Below are 18,001 nucleotides of genomic sequence, written 5' to 3' on the forward strand. Positions count from 1 at the left end.
ATTTCATGGGAAATGTCTGCACAAAGATTGCAGACATTTCTCAAGAAATTTCCGGGGCAAATCCGCGGGAAAAACGGTCTAGTGCGCACATAGCCTTAGACCACACGGTGGCACAAAAATAAGTCAAAAGCCAAATTGCAGATTAGTAGTAAAATGCCTCCATTGTAAATCCTTAGATAAAACGATTAGTCATGCAATCTGTGTTACCGTGTAGCTCTAGACTAGAGAGTTTGGACTCCATTTCATCTTCAATGCAGAATTTGTAGAATTTTTTTCATGGTTGTCTCATTTATTGGCTAATCTGACATTTATCCAGCTTGGACATGTAACCAAATGAGAGAAAAGTCATAGGGGAACTTACCTCAAACAAATTTAACACTTTCGCTAGGCAATACTGTAAAGATCCTCGGAGACTCTGGAGAATGGGGGAAGAAAGGAAAAAAAATAAATAAATAAATAATAATAAATATAAATTCTTGTATATTTATGGCAAAAATTACACTAAAGAAGAATGCATATCTGACCCATTACTGATAAGAGGACACCAAGTCTTTTCTAATTTCTTGCTTTAATAATACTCACCCCTGTGACAACCTCTTCTTGCGAGTCGCCCTGGCATTCCTCCTTCAAGCTGTCAAACACCACAGCTTTACAGCAGCTTCCAGAGGTGGACCACGGCGGGCGAATAAATAACCAGACAAAGGGGCCGGCTCCAGAGTTCAGCCGTTCCGTCAAACTAAAGAAACGCGAGGCTTTTAATCCATTAACTTCAGCTCGACCGTCGTCAGACATCGACACTGAAAGCAGAAGGCAAAACGTGTCAAGCCATAATAAGCCTTGGATGTACTCGATGAAATGTGCACAAAAATCTCTATACCATTGCCAGGTTTACTCCCTCCCCCTATTCTTCAAAAAGTCATACTTTTTTATCTTTAATTTCCCATCAATTTAGCTCTGAGGCCTTTTATTGGGATGGAACACGTTGTAGTTTTGATTGACACCATTCATTTTACTGTACAACGAACGTAAAGAAGGGAATTTTGTTACTTACCGTAAATTCCTTTTCTTCTAGCTCCTATTGGGAGACCCAGACGATTGGGGTGTATAGCTACTGCCTCCGGAGGCCACACAAAGCATTACACTAAAAAGTGTAAGGCCCCTCCCCTTCTGGCTATACACCCCCCGTGGGATCACGGGCTGCTCAGTTTTAGTGCTAAAGCAAGAAGGAGGAAAGCCAATAACTGGTTTAAACAAATTCACTCCGAAGTAACATCGGAGAACTGAAAACCGTTCAACATGAACAACATGTGTACCCGAAAAAACCAAAAATCCCGAAGGAAACAGGGCGGGTGCTGGGTCTCCCAATAGGAGCTAGAAGAAAAGGAATTTACGGTAAGTAACAAAATTCCCTTCTTCTTCGGCGCTCCATTGGGAGACCCAGACGATTGGGACGTCCAAAAGCAGTCCCTGGGTGGGTAAAGAAATACCTCATGTTAGAGCTGCAAAGACAGCCCTCCCCTACGGGGAGGCAACTGCCGCCTGCAGGACTCTTCTACCTAGGCTGGCGTCCGCCGAAGCATAGGTATGCACCTGATAATGTTTGGTGAAAGTGTGCAAACTCGACCAGGTAGCTGCCTGGCACACCTGTTGAGCCGTGGCCTGGTGTCGTAATGCCCAGGACGCACCCACGGCTCTGGTAGAATGGGCCTTCAGCCCTGATGGAACCGGAAGCCCAGCAGAACGGTAGGCTTCAAGAATTGGTTCTTTGATCCATCGAGCCAGGGTGGATTTGGAAGCCTGCGACCCTTTGCGCTTACCAGCGACAAGGACAAAGAGTGCCTCCGAGCGGCGCAGAGGCGCCGTGCGGGAAATGTAGATTCTGAGTGCTCTCACCAGATCCAACAAATGTAAATCCTTTTCATACCGAAGAACCGGATGAGGACAAAAGGAAGGTAAGAAGATATCCTGATTAAGATGAAACGAGGATACCACCTTAGGGAGAAACTCCTGAATGGGGCGCAGCACTACCTTGTCCTGGTGGAATACCAGGAAGGGAGCCTTAGATGACAGCGCTGCTAGCTCAGACACTCTCCGAAGAGACGTGATCGCTACCAGAAAGGCCACTTTCTGTGATAGTCGAGAAAGTGAAACATCCCTCAGAGGCTCGAAGGGCGGCTTCTGGAGAGCAACTAGTACCCTGTTGAGATCCCATGGATCTAACGGCCGCTTGTACGGGGGAGCGATATGACAAACCCCCTGCAGGAACGTGCGCACCTTAGGAAGTCGTGCTAGACGCTTCTGAAAAAACACGGATAGCGCCGAGACTTGCCCTTTCAGGGAGCCGAGCGACAAGCCCTTTTCTAACCCAGATTGCAGGAACGAAAGAAAAGTAGGCAATGCAAATGGCCAGGGAGACACTCCCTGAGCCGAGCACCAGGATAAGAATATCTTCCACGTTCTGTGGTAGATCTTAGCAGACGTGGGCTTCCTAGCCTGTCTCATGGTGGCAACAACCCCTTGAGATAATCCTGAAGACGCTAGGATCCAGGACTCAATGGCCACACAGTCAGGTTCAGGGCCGCAGAATTCAGATGGAAAAACGGCCCTTGGGACAGTAAGTCTGGCCGGTCTGGTAGTGCCCACGGTCGGCCGACCGTGAGATGCCACAGATCCGGGTACCACGACCTCCTCGGCCAGTCTGGGGCGACGAGTATGACGCGGCTGCAATCGGATCTTATCTTGCGTAGCACTCTGGGCAAGAGTGCCAGAGGTAGAAACACATAAGGGAGCCGGAACTGCGACCAATCTTGCACTAGGGCGTCTGCCGCTAGAGCTCTTTGATCGCGAGACCGCGCCATGAAGGCCGGAACTTTGTTGTTGTGCCGAGACGCCATTAGGTCGACGTCCGGCACCCCCCAGCGGCGACAGATTTCCTGAAACATGTCCGGGTGAAGGGACCATTCCCCTGCGTCCATGCCCTGGCGACTGAGGAAGTCTGCTTCCCAGTTTTCTACGCCCGGGATGTGAACTGCGGATATGGTGGATGCTCTGTCCTCCACCCACATCAGAATCCGCCGGACTTCCTGGAAGGCTTGCCGACTGCGTGTCCCTCCTTGGTGGTTGATGTATGCCACCGCTGTGGAATTGTCCGACTGAATTCGGATCTGCTTTCCTTCCAGCCACTGCTGGAAGGCTAGTAGGGCAAGATACACTGCCCTGATTTCCAGAACATTGATCTGAAGGGTGGACTCCTGCTGAGTCCACGTACCCTGAGCTCTGTGGTGGAGAAAAACTGCTCCCCACCCTGACAGGCTCGCGTCTGTCGTGACCACTGCCCAGGATGGGGGTAGGAAGGACCTTCCCTGTGATAATGAGGTGGGAAGAAGCCACCACTGCAGGGAATCCTTGGCCGACTGGGAAAGAGAGACTTTCCTGTCCAGGGACGTTGACTTCCCGTCCCATTGGCGGAGAATGTCCCATTGAAGTGGGCGCAGATGAAACTGTGCAAACGGGACTGCCTCCATTGCCGCCACCATCTTCCCTAGGAAGTGCATGAGGCGTCTTAAGGAGTGCGACTGACCGTGAAGGAGAGACTGCACCCCTGTCTGTAGTGAACGCTGCTTGTCCAGCGGAAGCTTCACTATCGCTGAGAGAGTATGAAACTCCATGCCAAGATACGTTAGTGATTGGGTCGGTGACAGATTTGACTTTGGGAAGTTGATGATCCACCCGAAAGTCTGGAGAGTCTCCAGCGCAACAGTCAGGCTGAGTTGGCATGCCTCTTGAGAAGGTGCCTTGACCAGAAGATCGTCTAAGTACGGGATCACCGAGTGTCCCTGAGAGTGCAAGACTGCTACCAGTGCCGCCATGACCTTGGTGAAAACCCGTGGGGCTGTCGCCAGACCAAATGGCAGAGCTACGAACTGAAGATGGTCGTCTCCTATCACGAAGCGTAGAAAACGCTGGTGCTCTGGAGCAATCGGCACGTGGAGATAAGCATCTTTGATGTCTATTGATGCTAGGAAATCTCCTTGAGACATTGAGGCAATGACAGAGCGGAGGGATTCCATCCGGAACCGCCTGGCGTTCACATGCTTGTTGAGCAGTTTTAGGTCCAGAACAGGACGGAACGAGCCGTCCTTTTTTGGAACCACAAAGAGATTGGAGTAAAAACCTTGCCCTTGTTCCTGAAGAGGAACAGGGACCACCACTCCTTCTGCTCTTAGTGAGCCCACCGCCTGCAGAAGGGCATCTGCTCGGTCGGGATGTGGGGAAGTTCTGAAGAACCGAGGCGGAGGACGAGAACTGAACTCTATCCTGTACCCGTGAGACAAAATGTCTGTTACCCACCGGTCCTTGACCTGTGGCAGCCAAATGTCGCAAAAGCGGGAGAGCCTGCCCCCGACCGAGGATGCGGAGAGAGGAGGCCGAAAGTCATGAGGCAGCCGCCTTGGAAGCGGTTCCTCCGGTTGCTTTCTTTGGGCGTGATTGAGCCCGCCAGGAATCTGAGTTCCTTTGGTCCTTCTGAGTCCCTTTGGACGAGGAGAATTGGGCCCTGCCCGAGCCTCGAAAGGACCGAAACCTCGACTGTCCCCTCCTCTGTTGAGGTTTGCTTGATCTGGGCTGGGGTAAGGAAGAGTCCTTACCCTTGGACTGTTTAATGATCTCAGCCAATTGCTCACCAAACAGTCTGTCTCCAGATAATGGCAAGCTGGTTAAACATTTTTTGGAAGCAGAATCTGCTTTCCATTCCTTTAACCACAAGGCTCTGCGCAAAACTACAGAGTTGGCGGACGCCATTGAGGTCCGGCTCGTAGAGTCCAGGACTGCATTGATAGCGTAGGTCGCAAACGCAGACATTTGCGTCGTCAAGGACGCCACTTGCGGCACTGCTGGACGTAAGATAGAGTCTTGGAGTGCCCACACGGCAGCGAATGCAGGAGCAAACGACGCGCCGATAGCTTCATAGACAGATTTCAACCAAAGGTCCATCTGTCTGTCATTGGGATCTTTAAGTGAAGCCCCATCTTCCACTGCAACTATGGATCTAGCCGCAAGCCTGGAGATTGGGGGATCCACCTTTGGACACTGGGTCCAGCGTTTGACCACGTCAGGGGGAAAGGGATAACGTGTATCCTTAAAGACGTTTGGAGAAACGCTTGTCTGGATAAGTATGGTGTTTCTGAACTGATTCTCTGAAGTCAGAGTGGTCCAGACAAGTACTCAATTTACGCTTTGGATATCTGAAATGGAACTTCTCCTGCTGTGCAGCTGCCTCCTCTGCTGAAGGGGCTGGGGGAGAAATATCCAACAGCCTATTGATGGCCGCTATAAGGTCATTTACCATGGCGTCACCATCAGGCGTATCCAGATTGAGTGCGGTCTCAGGATTGGACTCCTGATCACCCCCCTCTGTCTCATCATACAGAGACTCTTCTCGCTGAGACCCTGACCAGCGTGATGACGTGGAGGGTCTCTCCCAGCGAGCTCGCTTAGGCTGCCTGGGACTGTCATCCGAGTCAGAGTCATCAGCCTGTGATGCCAGGGACCCCCTTGGAGCACGGATAAGTTCCAACTGAGAGGGACCAGGGAGCATTGACTCAGCAGTGTCCATGGTCTGGGTAACTGGCCTGGACTGCAAGGTTTCCAGTATCTTTGTCATAGTCACAGACATCTTATCAGCGAAAACTGCAAACTCTGTCCCCGTCACCGGGGCAGGGTTCACCGGTGTCTCTGCCTGGGTCACTACTATCATAGACTCCGGCTGCCGAAGCGGCACAGGGGTCGAACATTGCACACAATGGGGGTCATTGGAACCTGCCGGTAGATCAGCCCCACATGCGGTACACGCCTCGTATACAGCCCGTGCCTTGGCACCCTTGCGTTTTGCGGATGACATGTTGTTGTCTCCTTAGAGCAGTATAGGGTATAAGCCAAGAAGCGACCTCAGTGCAATATGTATATATATATATATATATATATATATATATGGCACAGTAAAAGTACACCAATAAAAACACTGTGGCACTAGTGGGGCCAGCACATATGTGCCACTTACCGCCCGCTGAAAAGCGGGTGTGTGGTCGCCAAAATCCCTTGTCTGGGTCTCCCAGAGCCTGTGTCCGTTCTCCAGCCAGACTGCATGCAGGAATGGCTGCCGGTGTCCTGTGGAGAGGGGCGGGCCCTGGGCGTATACAGACAAAGTGCGGGAAACATGCGTCCCACTGTGCCCAGTGAGAGGGCTGGAGCATGTAAATAAGGCTCCAGCCCTCGGCGCTGCCTATTGCACAGCGTCTCTCCCCTTCCCTGATTGACAGGGTGGGGGCGGGAACGAAGCGGAGCTAGGCCGCAAAAGCCGGGGACTAAATTTATAAGCGCCGCCGTCGTAAAAGCACGGTCGGCGCTAAGTCCCCGGCGCACCACAAGTCTCAGCCGCGCCGCCGCTCTAGGGGCGGTCGGCGCGGTAGTTCCCAACCATAAAGTCACTCAGTTAAGCTGCAGTGACACGACCCCAGCGCTACTGTCCCCGGCGCACTAGCACACCCAGCAAGTCTGGAGTGTGCCTGTGCCTGTCTGAACGGGGACACAGAGTACCTGAATGTTGCAGGGCCTTGTCCCTGAACGGTACCCAGCTCCGTATCCAGCAGGTTCTATGGGTCTGTGGATGGAGCCCGGCCTCAGGGCTTGGGGGCCGGTAAGATCCCACTTCCTCAGAGCCCCTCAGGGGGATGGGGAAGGAAAGCAGCATGTGGGCTCCAGCCTCCGTACCCACAATGGGTACCTCAACCTTAACAAACACCGCCAAAAGGAATGGGGTGAGAAGGGAGCATGCTGGGAGCCCTATATGGGCCCTCTTTTCTTCCATCCGATATAGTCAGCAGCTACTGCTGACTAAAACAGTGGAGCTATGCGTGGATGTCTGACCTCCTTCGCACAAAGCTTGAAAACTGAGCAGCCCGTGATCCCACGGGGGGTGTATAGCCAGAAGGGGAGGGGCCTTACACTTTTTAGTGTAATGCTTTGTGTGGCCTCCGGAGGCAGTAGCTATACACCCCAATCGTCTGGGTCTCCCAATGGAGCGCCGAAGAAAATATATATATATATAAATATATATATATATATATATATATATATATATATATATATATATATATATATATATATATATATATATATATATATATATATATATATATATATATATATATATATATATATATATGAAAAACAAAGTGAATTTTGTTTACTTACCGTAAATTCCTTTTCTTCTAGCTCCTATTGGGAGACCCAGACAATTGGGTGTATAGCTTCTGCCTCTGGAGGCCACACAAAGTATTACACTTTTAAAAAAAGTGTAACCCCTCCCCTCTGCCTATACACCCTCCCGTGGACCACGGGCTCCTCAGTTTGGTGCAAAAGCAGGAAGGAGATAACTTATGAATGGTCTAGAGCAAATTCAATCCGAAGGATGTTCGGAGAACTGAAGACCATGAACCAAAAGAAAAAATCAACATCAACAACATGTGTACACAAAAGAACAACCAGCCCGAAGGGAACAGGGGCGGGTGCTGGGTCTCCCAATAGGAGCTAGAAGAAAAGGAATTTACGGTAAGTAAACAAAATTCCCCTTTTCTTTGTCGCTCCATTGGGAGACTCAGACAATTGGGACGTCCAAGAGCAGTCCCTGGGTGGGTAAACCAATACCCCAATAGAAAGAGCCGGAAACGGCCCCCTCTTACAGGTGGGCAACCGCCGCCTGGAGGCCTCGCCTACCTAGACTGGCGTCTGCCGAAGCATAGGTATGCACTTGATAGTGCTTCGTGAAAGTGTGCAGGCTAGACCATGTAGCTGCCTGACACACCTGCTGAGCCGTCGCCCGGTGCCGCAATGCCCAGGACGCACCTACGGCTCTGGCAGAATGGGCTTTCAACCCTGAAGGGGCGGAAGCCCAGAAGTACGGTAGGCCTCAAGAATCGGTTCCTTGATCCACCTAACCAAGGTGGACTTGGAGGCCTGAGAGCCCTTACGCTGGCCAGCGACAAGGACAAAGAGCGCGTCTGAACGGCGCAGGGGAGCCGTGTGAGACACGTAATTCCGGAGTGCTCTCACTAGATCCAAAGAGTGCAAATCCTTTTCACACTGGTGAATTAGATTAGGGCAAAAGAAAGGCAAGGAGATATCCTGATTTAGATGAAAAGGGGATACCACCTTAGGGAGGAATTCCGGGACAGGACGCAGAACCACATTATCCTGGTGGGAAACCAGGAAAGGAGATTTGCATGACAGCGCCACAAGCTCAGACACTCTCCGAAGTGATGTGACTGCAACCAGGAAGGCCACCTTCTGAGAAAGACGGGAGAGAGAGACATCCCGCAACGGCTCAAAAGGCGGCTTTTGAAGAGCCGTCAGGACCCTGAAAGATCCCAAGGTTCCAACGGACATTTGTAAGGTGGGACCATGTGACAAACCCCCTGCAGGAACGTGCGGACCTGCGGTAGTCTGGCTAGTCGCGTTTGAAAAAAAAACGGAGAGCGCCGACACTTGGCTTTTGAGAGAGCCGAGGGACAAACCCATATCCATTCCAGATTGTAGGAATGAAAGAAATGTGGTTAAGGCAAACGGCCATGGAGGAAAGCAGTTATCAGCGCACCAGGATAAGAAGATTTTGCCAAGTCCTGTGATAGATCTTGGCGGACGTTGGTTTCCTCGCTTGTCTCATGGTGGCAATTACATCCTGAGATAACCCTGAAGACGCTAGGAGCCAGGACTCAATTGTCTATAGACTGTGCAATGGATTCTCTGTCCCTGCTGACTGCTCAGGGGGAGCAGGGGGATCTACATGAGCTGAGGGGCCCACAAGTGCCCGAGGCTCCGGTTGAGCAAGCGTGGCAGGAGTCGCGCATTGATCACAGTGAGGGTAGGTGGATCCCGCAGGCAACATAGCCCTACAAGAGGTACAGGCCGCCTTAGGGGCTTTGCTCCTTGTGGACGACATGCTGTAAGCAATCGGTGTCTCTTAGGAGAGTGACCACTGAGGGTATATGGGAAGAGGGTATACAGCCTTTCCGAATAATTAATATATATATATATATATATATATATATATATATATATATATATATATATATTAATTATATATATATATATATATATATATATATATATATATATATATATATATATATATATATATATATATATATATATATATATATACACACATGCACACATCCACACATATATCTATATATATCCCGGCACCCTAGGGGGACCAGCACCGGGTGACCGGTGTGGCTCACCAACCGCTAACGAGCGGTGTGTCCTCCAGATTCCCTGTCGTGGATCCCCCGGAGCTGTAGAGCTTTGCAGCTGAGTAGCATACACCGGCAGAATGCCAAAAATGGCCGCTGAAGCTCTCAGGGGGGCGTGGAGCCGTGGGCGGCGCCGGCAAAAAGCGGGAATCTGGAGGTCCCATAGTGGCTAATGAGGATGGGGGGGGGGGGCCGGACATGCAAAGATGCTCCAGCCCTCAAAGCCGACGTGATGTCGGTAATCCCGCCCTTACCCCTGATGACAGGCAGGCCCGGGGGCGGGATTTTTCGCGACTAGGCCGCGGCAAAGCCGGGGACTAAATTTAAGGCCGTGCCCGACAAGCAGGCACCGTGGGCGCGGAAGTCCGCCGAAAAAACAACGGGCGGGACTTCCGGGGAGAAGGCTCCCTGTACAGTCCCCACATGGGGACACAGAGTACCTTAAAGTTGCAGGGCCCGGTCCCTGGGGGTGACGAAGCTCCGGTCCGGCAGGTTCCACCAGGGGCTGCGGATGGAGCACGGTCCCAGCAAATGGATGACCGCTTAGGCTCCCACTTCTCCCAGAGCCGAATAAGGGATGGTGAAGGAGACTGCATGAGGCTCCGGCCTTTGTACCCGTAATGGGTACCTCAACCTTAACAACACCGCCGACATAGTGGGGTGAGAAGGGAGCATGCCGGGGACCCCATAGGGGACCTCTTTTCTTCCATCCGTCATAACTATGTATGAGAATGCATGAGTGGATGTGTGCCTCCTTCCACACAAAGCATAAAACTGAGGAGCCCGTGGTCCACGGGAGGGTGTATAGGCAGAGGGGTGGGGTTACACTTTTTTTTTTTTTTTTAAAAGTGTAATACTTTGTGTGGCCTCCAGAGGCAGAAGCTATACACCCAATTGTCTGGGTCTCCCAATGGAGCGACAAAGAAATTTCATTTTTATTACTATGGCATTTATGATATGGGTCCATTAATTTAAGGTTTTCATAGATTATACTTATGAATATGGCTATTACAAATTTATTTTGTAAGTCAAATTTGCAGATATGTTCCTGATATTCATTTACTCTATATGTTGCAGTACTAACATATTGCAGGGTATAGAAGAAATGATTACAGTGGAACCTCGCTTAACGAGAATTTCGCTTAACAAGCAAAGCTTGCTGTAAATTTGTAACCCGCTTTACGAGAAAGCTTTGCTGGACGAGCAAAATCCTCACCGCACACACTTCCGGTTTCGTACATCCACCGCACTCTAACCCGCACTTGCAGTCCACACAAACACACACATGTATGCACAAACACACACGCATGCACACACATACAGTATTATGCTCACCTTACCTTCCGTTCCACCGCCGGCCTCATGGTTCTTGTAGTTCCCGGGTACACCGCGACGTCCTCGCAGCGAACTACAAGTACCATGAGGCCGGCGGTGGAACATAAGGTAAGGCGAGCATATAATATGTGTACCTTCCGTTTCATCGCCGGCCTCCTGGGTCCTGTAGTGCGCCACTCCGCTCCACTCCAGGCATCCATAGCGACGAAGCAGGAACTTCCTGGTTCTTGTCACCGCTACTCAAAGGCAGCGCGCAGGCCAATCAGAGGCAAGCGGCTCTGCCTTTGACGTCAGCGCTCTGGCAGAGGAAGTTCTGCCCTCGTTGTTATGGTTACCTGATACACAGCCTGCACCGGAGAACAGCAAGTCCCAGGAGACCGGCGATGGAACGGAAGGTAAGGTGAGCATATATGAGCGTGTGCATGCGTGCTTGTGTGAGTTTGTGTGTGTTTTTATGTGTGTGTTTGTGTGTGTGTGGAATGCTAGAATAGGGGACCAGGATGGGACATTTAACAAGTTGTGGAACGAATTGTCTGCATTGCAATGATTTCCTATGGGAAATCTTGCTTTGCTGAACGAGTAACTTGATTAACAAGCACACTCCCAGAACGGATTGTTCTCATTAAGCAAGGTTCCACTGTATCTCCTTTAAGGACCAGCCAATGGTGGCAATGGGAGCCTGTGATGGCAACAGGATGGGCACCCAACAGTCAAATGATGTGATCGCCCCACTTAAATGCTACTGTCATTACACTACAGTGATGGGAGCAATCTACGATTGCTGCTGTTACAGGCTGCTCGAGCATACTCCCATTATCGAACGTTCTGGTACATTTTATGTCAGGAATGGGTTAAAAAGAGAAATTAGACACAAAAATGGGTTGAAAGCAGAAAAGTTAAAAAAAAAAAAACTCATTGGCACCACAAAATGGATACATAAACATTATCATATTAGGTAAAGTATCGGGAGATGGAAACAGTCAAAAATCTGGGCCTAGTTTAACAAAATGATCTCAGGAGAAACTAGCCTTGATGCTCATAGCAACCAATCAGAATTCAGCTTTCATTTTTCCTGCACCACTTGAGAAATAAAAGCAGAGCTCCGATTGGTTGCTATGGGCAACAAGGCAAGTTTTTCTGTCAGGTTGATGTGGCCTAGTGAGAATTTTAATGTCATTCGCGCAGAATATCAGAAAAAGATAAAAGTAAAATCAGTCACTTACAGCCTTCATTGTACAAGTAGGCAACTCCCAGCTTCACGCACGCTTCAAAGTTTCCACATTCTGCGGCCCTAATGTAATCAAGAAGCACAGCATTGAGTAAAAATAAATATAGATAATAAAAAAAAAAAAAAAGGTCTATTGTCTTCAGTATAAGGGTGAATTCACACACGTCCAGTATACTTCCATCTTATTTTGTGGTTTATGGGCAGATTCAGAGTCCATATTATTAACGTAAAACCCAATTTGACCTATGACATCTTTATGGGGGGGGGGGGGTTGCCATTTGTCCTGTGTTTGGGTCCAGAATTTACATCCTTAATTTGGGCGCACAAAATCATCCGTAGTACACTTTAAAACTGGATCCACAAAGGTTGGGTTTGCAGCAGACACCAGTTTTTCCCACCATGTGTATCACTACCTTTCGGCAGTGTGCACACAGTACGTTTTTATAAAAAAAAAAAAAAAAAAAAAAAAAAAAATAATAAAAAAAAATATGTAATGCATTTTTTGAGCCGATTTGTCACAAATATGGAAAGCAAATTCAAATGCCAGCAAAGTCAATATGAATCCTGACATTGTGTGCACACGTTGAGTTATCTTCTGCTGAAAGAAAACACATGCAAAAGCCATCTTCAGCAGTTTTGCATGCACGTTTCACCATAGAACGCAATGAGGGGGAAGGGGGGAAAAAAAAAAAAAAAAAAAAAGAAGACAATATTTTTTTGCACTGTGTTTTTCCAGCCAAGAGATGCAGAAATGTCTGCAACCAAATACTCAACGTGTGCACAAACCCTTAAGCTACATGCGCACGCTGCTTTTTTTGCTGCTTTTTTGGCTGCAGTTTTGTCAGCAGAACTTTCTGACATTTGACTTCCCAGCAAAGTCTATGAGAAGTCAGATTTGTCATGCGCACATTGCAGTTTGTCAGCGTTTTTTTGTCAAAAGTTTGTGACAAAAAAAAAAAAAAAATGCCCAAGAAGATAAGGGAGAGTCCAGCTCACCAAGGACTGACCTGCTGGCTGCAATCAGGGATCCTGCGCAAGGAATGAGGCTCGGTAACCATCCAATTGAAAATAGAAAGAAGGGTTTCCAGCGCCAGGAATAGATTAAAAATCCTTTTTTATTGAAAATAAGGTAATAAAAATCCAGCAGATACCATAATAGATGTCAGAAAGATGGCAGAACAACGCGTTTCGACGCTTCAGGTCTTAGTCATGTTCTGACATGACTAAGACCTGAAGCGTCGAAACGCGTTGTTCTGCCATCTTTCTGGCATCTATTATGGTATCTGCTGGATTTTTATTACCTTATTTTCAATAAAAAAGGATTTTTAATCTATTCCTGGCGCTGGAAACCCTTCTTTCTATTTTCAAAAAAAAAAATGCAGCATGTTAATTTTTCCTGCATTTTTGTCAACATTTGTCACCCATTAAAATCAATGAGGGCATCAAAAACGCAGGAAAAATGCATGCTAATCAAAAGTGGTGCATTTTACCTGCCTTTTTGGTACCAAAAACGCAGGTGATTTGTCAGGAAGTGAGGTAACCGGCAAGTAGTCCCGTCCCGTCCCGTCCTCCACGTGTTCCCCGAAGTACCGCTGTCCCCAGGGGAGATGATGTGGAGGACGGGGACTATCAGCGGCGGCGGCAGCGAGAGGGAAAAATCAATGTTTTCAGCTGCCAATGTCCATCCCCCTCTCGCTGCCGCCGCTGATAGTCCCGTCCTCCACGTGTTCCCCGAAGTACCGCTGTCCCCAGCGTGCACGCACAGGGGAGATGATGGACCCCTCTCGCTGCCACCGCCGCCGCTGATAGTCCCGTCCTCCATGCTCCTGTCAGCTCCACGCAGTAGCGCAATCAGCTGAGCTGTCACTGAGGTTACTCGCGGCCACCGTTGGATTCAGTGGTGGCCGCTGGTAACCTCAGTGACAGCTCAGCTGATCGCGCGGCTCTCTTCAGTTGCTGCGTGGAGCTGACCGGAGCGGCGGTGTCTGCTGCTTCTCCGGTCACCTCCATGCAGCAGAGCTGGAAGCGACGCTGGACCATCCTGGATTACGCCGGACATAGAGGGCTTTTTGGGGCTTATTAAATGGGAGAACGAGGGAATTTGTTAGTGTTTTTTATTTCTAATAAAGGATTTTTTCGGGTGGGTGATTTACTGTAACTTACAGATTAATCATGGAAGGTATCTCGGGGAGACGCCCGACATGATTAATCTATGACTTAGTGGCAGCTATGGGCTGCCAATAACTCCTTATTACCCCGATTTGCCAACGCACCAGGGCAAATCGGGAAGAGCCGGGTACAGTCCCAGAACAGCCGCATCTAATGGATGCGGCCATTCTGGGCGGCTGCTGACTGATATTGTTAGGCTGGGGGGCTCCCCATAACGTGGAGCTCCCCATCCTGAGAATACCAGCCTTCAGCCGTATGGCTTTATCTGGCTGGCATTAAAATTGGGGGGGGACCGCACGCCAGTTTTTTTTTTATTTATTTCTATTTTTTTTTTTTTCCAATTCAACAAGCTTTATGGGCTTGTTTGAACTGAAAAATACATGAAACAATTGTTGACAAAACTGCAGCCAAAAACGTACCAAAAAAGCACCTACATTTTTTGTGACATTTCCAGGCTCTCTCTGCCAAGGTGCAGTTTTGGCTGCAGTTTTGGCTGCAGTTTGTGAACACGAAAAAGAAGCAGCGTGCGCATGTAGCCTTAGACCTTGTGCACAGAATGCGGTTTTTGATGCGTTTTTTCTTAAATATCTACACGCCTCTCCTGAAGCCAGCAAAGTCTAGGACAAGGGGTCGGGAACCTATGGCTCACTAGTCATGTGGCTCTTGATGGCTGCATCTGGCTTGCAGACAACTCTTTAATGTAAAAAATAAAAAAAAATATACCGTATTTTCCGGTTTGTAAGATGCACTTTTTTCCCCTCCAAAACTGGGAGGAAAACAATGGGGGTGCGTCTTACAAACCACATATGGCTTACTGGGGAGGCAGTGGTGATGCAGGGTTGCGGCTCGTTGACGAGAGACTTCAAGAAAATGGCCACGGAGGCATTGCATACGCAGATAGGACTCCGCGGCCATTTTCTTGAATTCCATCGCGCCTATCTGCACACCACACACGCCGCATCCATTTTCTTGAAGTCAATCAACTGCGAGAGATTCAAAGCAGCCAGCCGGCTTATCAATGGCGCCCGCCGCCGTGACACCCCACAGCAGTATCGTAGACCCTCTGCACACACTCTCGAGCTGCTACACCCCCTCCTTCGTGCCCGCTGCATCGCCTACCCTGCCTTCCCGGATCTTCTGAGCTGCACCACCACCGCCGCCGCCCCCTCTCCCCGGCCCCACCCCGGTGAGTATGGCTCTCACAGAATTACATTTTAAAATATGTGGCGTTCATGGCTCTCAGCCAAAAAGGTTCCTGACCCCTGCTTTATGAGATTTCAGAAGTGCTGTGCCAACGTTGCAGTTTTTTTCCTTGCAGATTTGGTGTAGAAAAAAAAATTAAAAAAATTAAAATCTGCAGCAAGTCAGTTATTGGGTGCGGTTTTTTTTTTCCTGCATTCTTTAACCCTTCCAGCCATTGACATGACTAAAAAAAAAAAAAAAAAAAAAAAAAAAAATGCACCAAAACTGGTGCGTTTTCCTGCTAGAAGGTGCACATATGATGCAGAAAATTTCCGCACCAAATCTGCAGCATGCGCACATAGCCTTAGAGGGCCAAGATATAGACAAACATCAGCGAACGTAAATAAAATAACGTTACCGTTCGAACAGATGCAGGTTTTCTGGAGACGGCCATACATCCTGGAAGCAGGCGCGAGCCCAAACACTACTGTGGGTGTCCACCAAGGACCTTAGATGAGGATGAACCTGCAACGAATAATCAGTAAATGCGTTATAACCCGCAGTCCTGCACCAACGTAACGACCATATCATACCGCATCATAAAGACTTACATCTCGCATGGATTGTATGTCCACGGCAGGAAGGCACTCCAGGATATAGAGAAGAACATCCTCGGGGAGGCTGAGCAGCGTCAGGAGCCGTGGACGACGTTTCACGCGCCGTTTGGGAGGGGTTCCAAAACATTTTGAGCAGCGGCAATGCAGGACTGCAAAAGGGAAAGGAGGGTGTAAGGAGACACCAAACCTATAAAATTACAGATACTGTATAGTGTTCCATGTATTTACAAGGGGTTGCATATTTATGCAACTCTAATAGGCACTGTAAAATGGTTGCCACATCCTGAAATTCCATTTTCTCCTACAAGCCCGACCTTCCCTTCATACTTCTCCCTCCATTGTAATCCGAAGCCATTACAGCCGCCCCATAACGTGACCCTGGCCCTACACATCATCATTTGATGCCTCTATACAATGCCATTACTGGTTATCGCCTTTCTAGTTTTTATGACATTTTGCCAGCAGCAATTTCAGCATTAACATAAAAATTTATATTATATATATATATATATATATATATATATATATATATATATATATATATATATATATATATATATATATATATATATATATATATATATATATATATATATATATATATATATATATATATATGCTCTATCCTTCAAGCCACACATCCAAGCCCTCTTCACCTCATGCCGATTACAACTCAAAAACATCTCCCGGATCCGTGCTTTCCTTAACCAAGAATCAGCAAAAACATTAGTGCATGCCCTCATCATCTCCCGCCTCGACTACTGCAACCTCCTGCTCTCTGGCCTCCCTTCCAACACTCTTGCACCCCTCCAATCTATCCTAAACTCTGCGGCCCGCCTAATCCACCTCTCCCCTCGCTACTCCCCAGCCTCGCCACTCTGCCAATCCCTTCACTGGCTTCCCATCACCCAACGACTCCAGTTCAAAACACTAACCATGACATACAAAGCCATGTACAACCTGTCTCCTCCCTACATCTGTGACCTAGTCTCCCGGTACCTACCTGCACGCAACCTCAGATCCTCACAAGATCTCCTTCTCTGCCCCTCCCTTATCTCCTCTTCCCACAATCGCGTACAAGATTTCTCCCGTGCATCCCCCCTACTCTGGAACGCTCTACCTCAGCACATCAGACTCTCCCCTACCGTGGAAAGCTTCAAGAGGAACCTCAAGACCCATCTCTTCCAACAAGCCTACAACCTGCAATAGCCCTCAGTCCAGTAGACCACTGCGCAACCAGCTCTGTCCTCACCTATCGTACCATCACCCATTCCCTGTAGACTGTGAGCCCTCGCGGGCAGGGTCCTCTCTCCTCCTGTACCAGTCTGTTATGTACTGTTAATGATTGTTGTACGTATACCCTTTCACTTGTAAAGCGCCATGGAATAAATGGCATAATAATAATAATAATAATAATAATAATAATAATAATAATAATAATAATAATAAATATATATATATATATATATATATATATATATATATATATTTTTTTTTTTTTTTATTTTATTTTTTTTTAAGGCAACATATCTATCACCACTCATCGGCAGCTGGAGACGTGTCGTCACCCTTTCACCAGGTATCACGTGCCTATCCTATTAAAATCTAAATGCACAATACCAGCCAGGTGTGCGGTGGTCAGGGCACGCTGGGAATTGTAGTTTTGCAACAGCTGGAAACCAAAGCTGTGTTGCAGAAGAGTAGAAGACAGCTGGTAGTGAAAGTGGCCAACTGCATCTTTTGTTATGACCATATGTTGTCAGTTATAGGCATCCATACAGAGGAAATTCAATTAAAATGCACTTATTGTGCTCGCTCATATCTCCCTGCCATCTTATAGTCTGAATATGACGAAGTGAGAAATATGAAGGTTGTAGGGGATTCCCTGAGTGAACTTGCTTTTTGCATACCAACAAGTTTCTCACTTTATAAGGGGCTGTTTGATGTGTTTATAAAAGATGAGGTATTTACTTGAAACAGCGCCACACTCACCTATAGGTCATGCCCGTTATTGCAAATCATACTATGATCAGATTTTCTCGGATGTGGAGAGGGCATATATTTTGCGTCTTCTCCATTGCTCCTGGACGAAGCACGTTTAGGTGCGAAACGCGCGTCAGTGTGTCTGTGGGTGGCCGTGGCACTATTACCTTTCTGGA

The 18,001-nt window shown here is 48.2% G+C and overlaps 1 protein-coding gene across 2 annotated transcripts in view; it reads right to left on the reverse strand.

Annotated features, from left to right (window-relative positions):
• Window positions 1-18,001, reverse strand: part of CCNF (cyclin F) — a 69,816-nt gene that overhangs the window by 47,142 nt on the left and 4,673 nt on the right. For both annotated transcript variants that reach the window (XM_075319408.1, XM_075319407.1), the window contains exons 2-6: window positions 15,837-15,991; window positions 15,644-15,750; window positions 11,870-11,937; window positions 583-797; window positions 362-415 (exon numbers count right to left, since the gene is read on the reverse strand). In XM_075319408.1, the coding sequence (XP_075175523.1) occupies window positions 362-415; window positions 583-797; window positions 11,870-11,937; window positions 15,644-15,750; window positions 15,837-15,991 (599 nt within the window). The remainder of the gene's footprint in view (window positions 1-361; window positions 416-582; window positions 798-11,869; window positions 11,938-15,643; window positions 15,751-15,836; window positions 15,992-18,001) is intronic.

This window comes from Anomaloglossus baeobatrachus, chromosome 7, assembly GCF_048569485.1.
Source record: "Anomaloglossus baeobatrachus isolate aAnoBae1 chromosome 7, aAnoBae1.hap1, whole genome shotgun sequence".
Classification (NCBI taxonomy): domain Eukaryota; kingdom Metazoa; phylum Chordata; class Amphibia; order Anura; family Aromobatidae; genus Anomaloglossus; species Anomaloglossus baeobatrachus.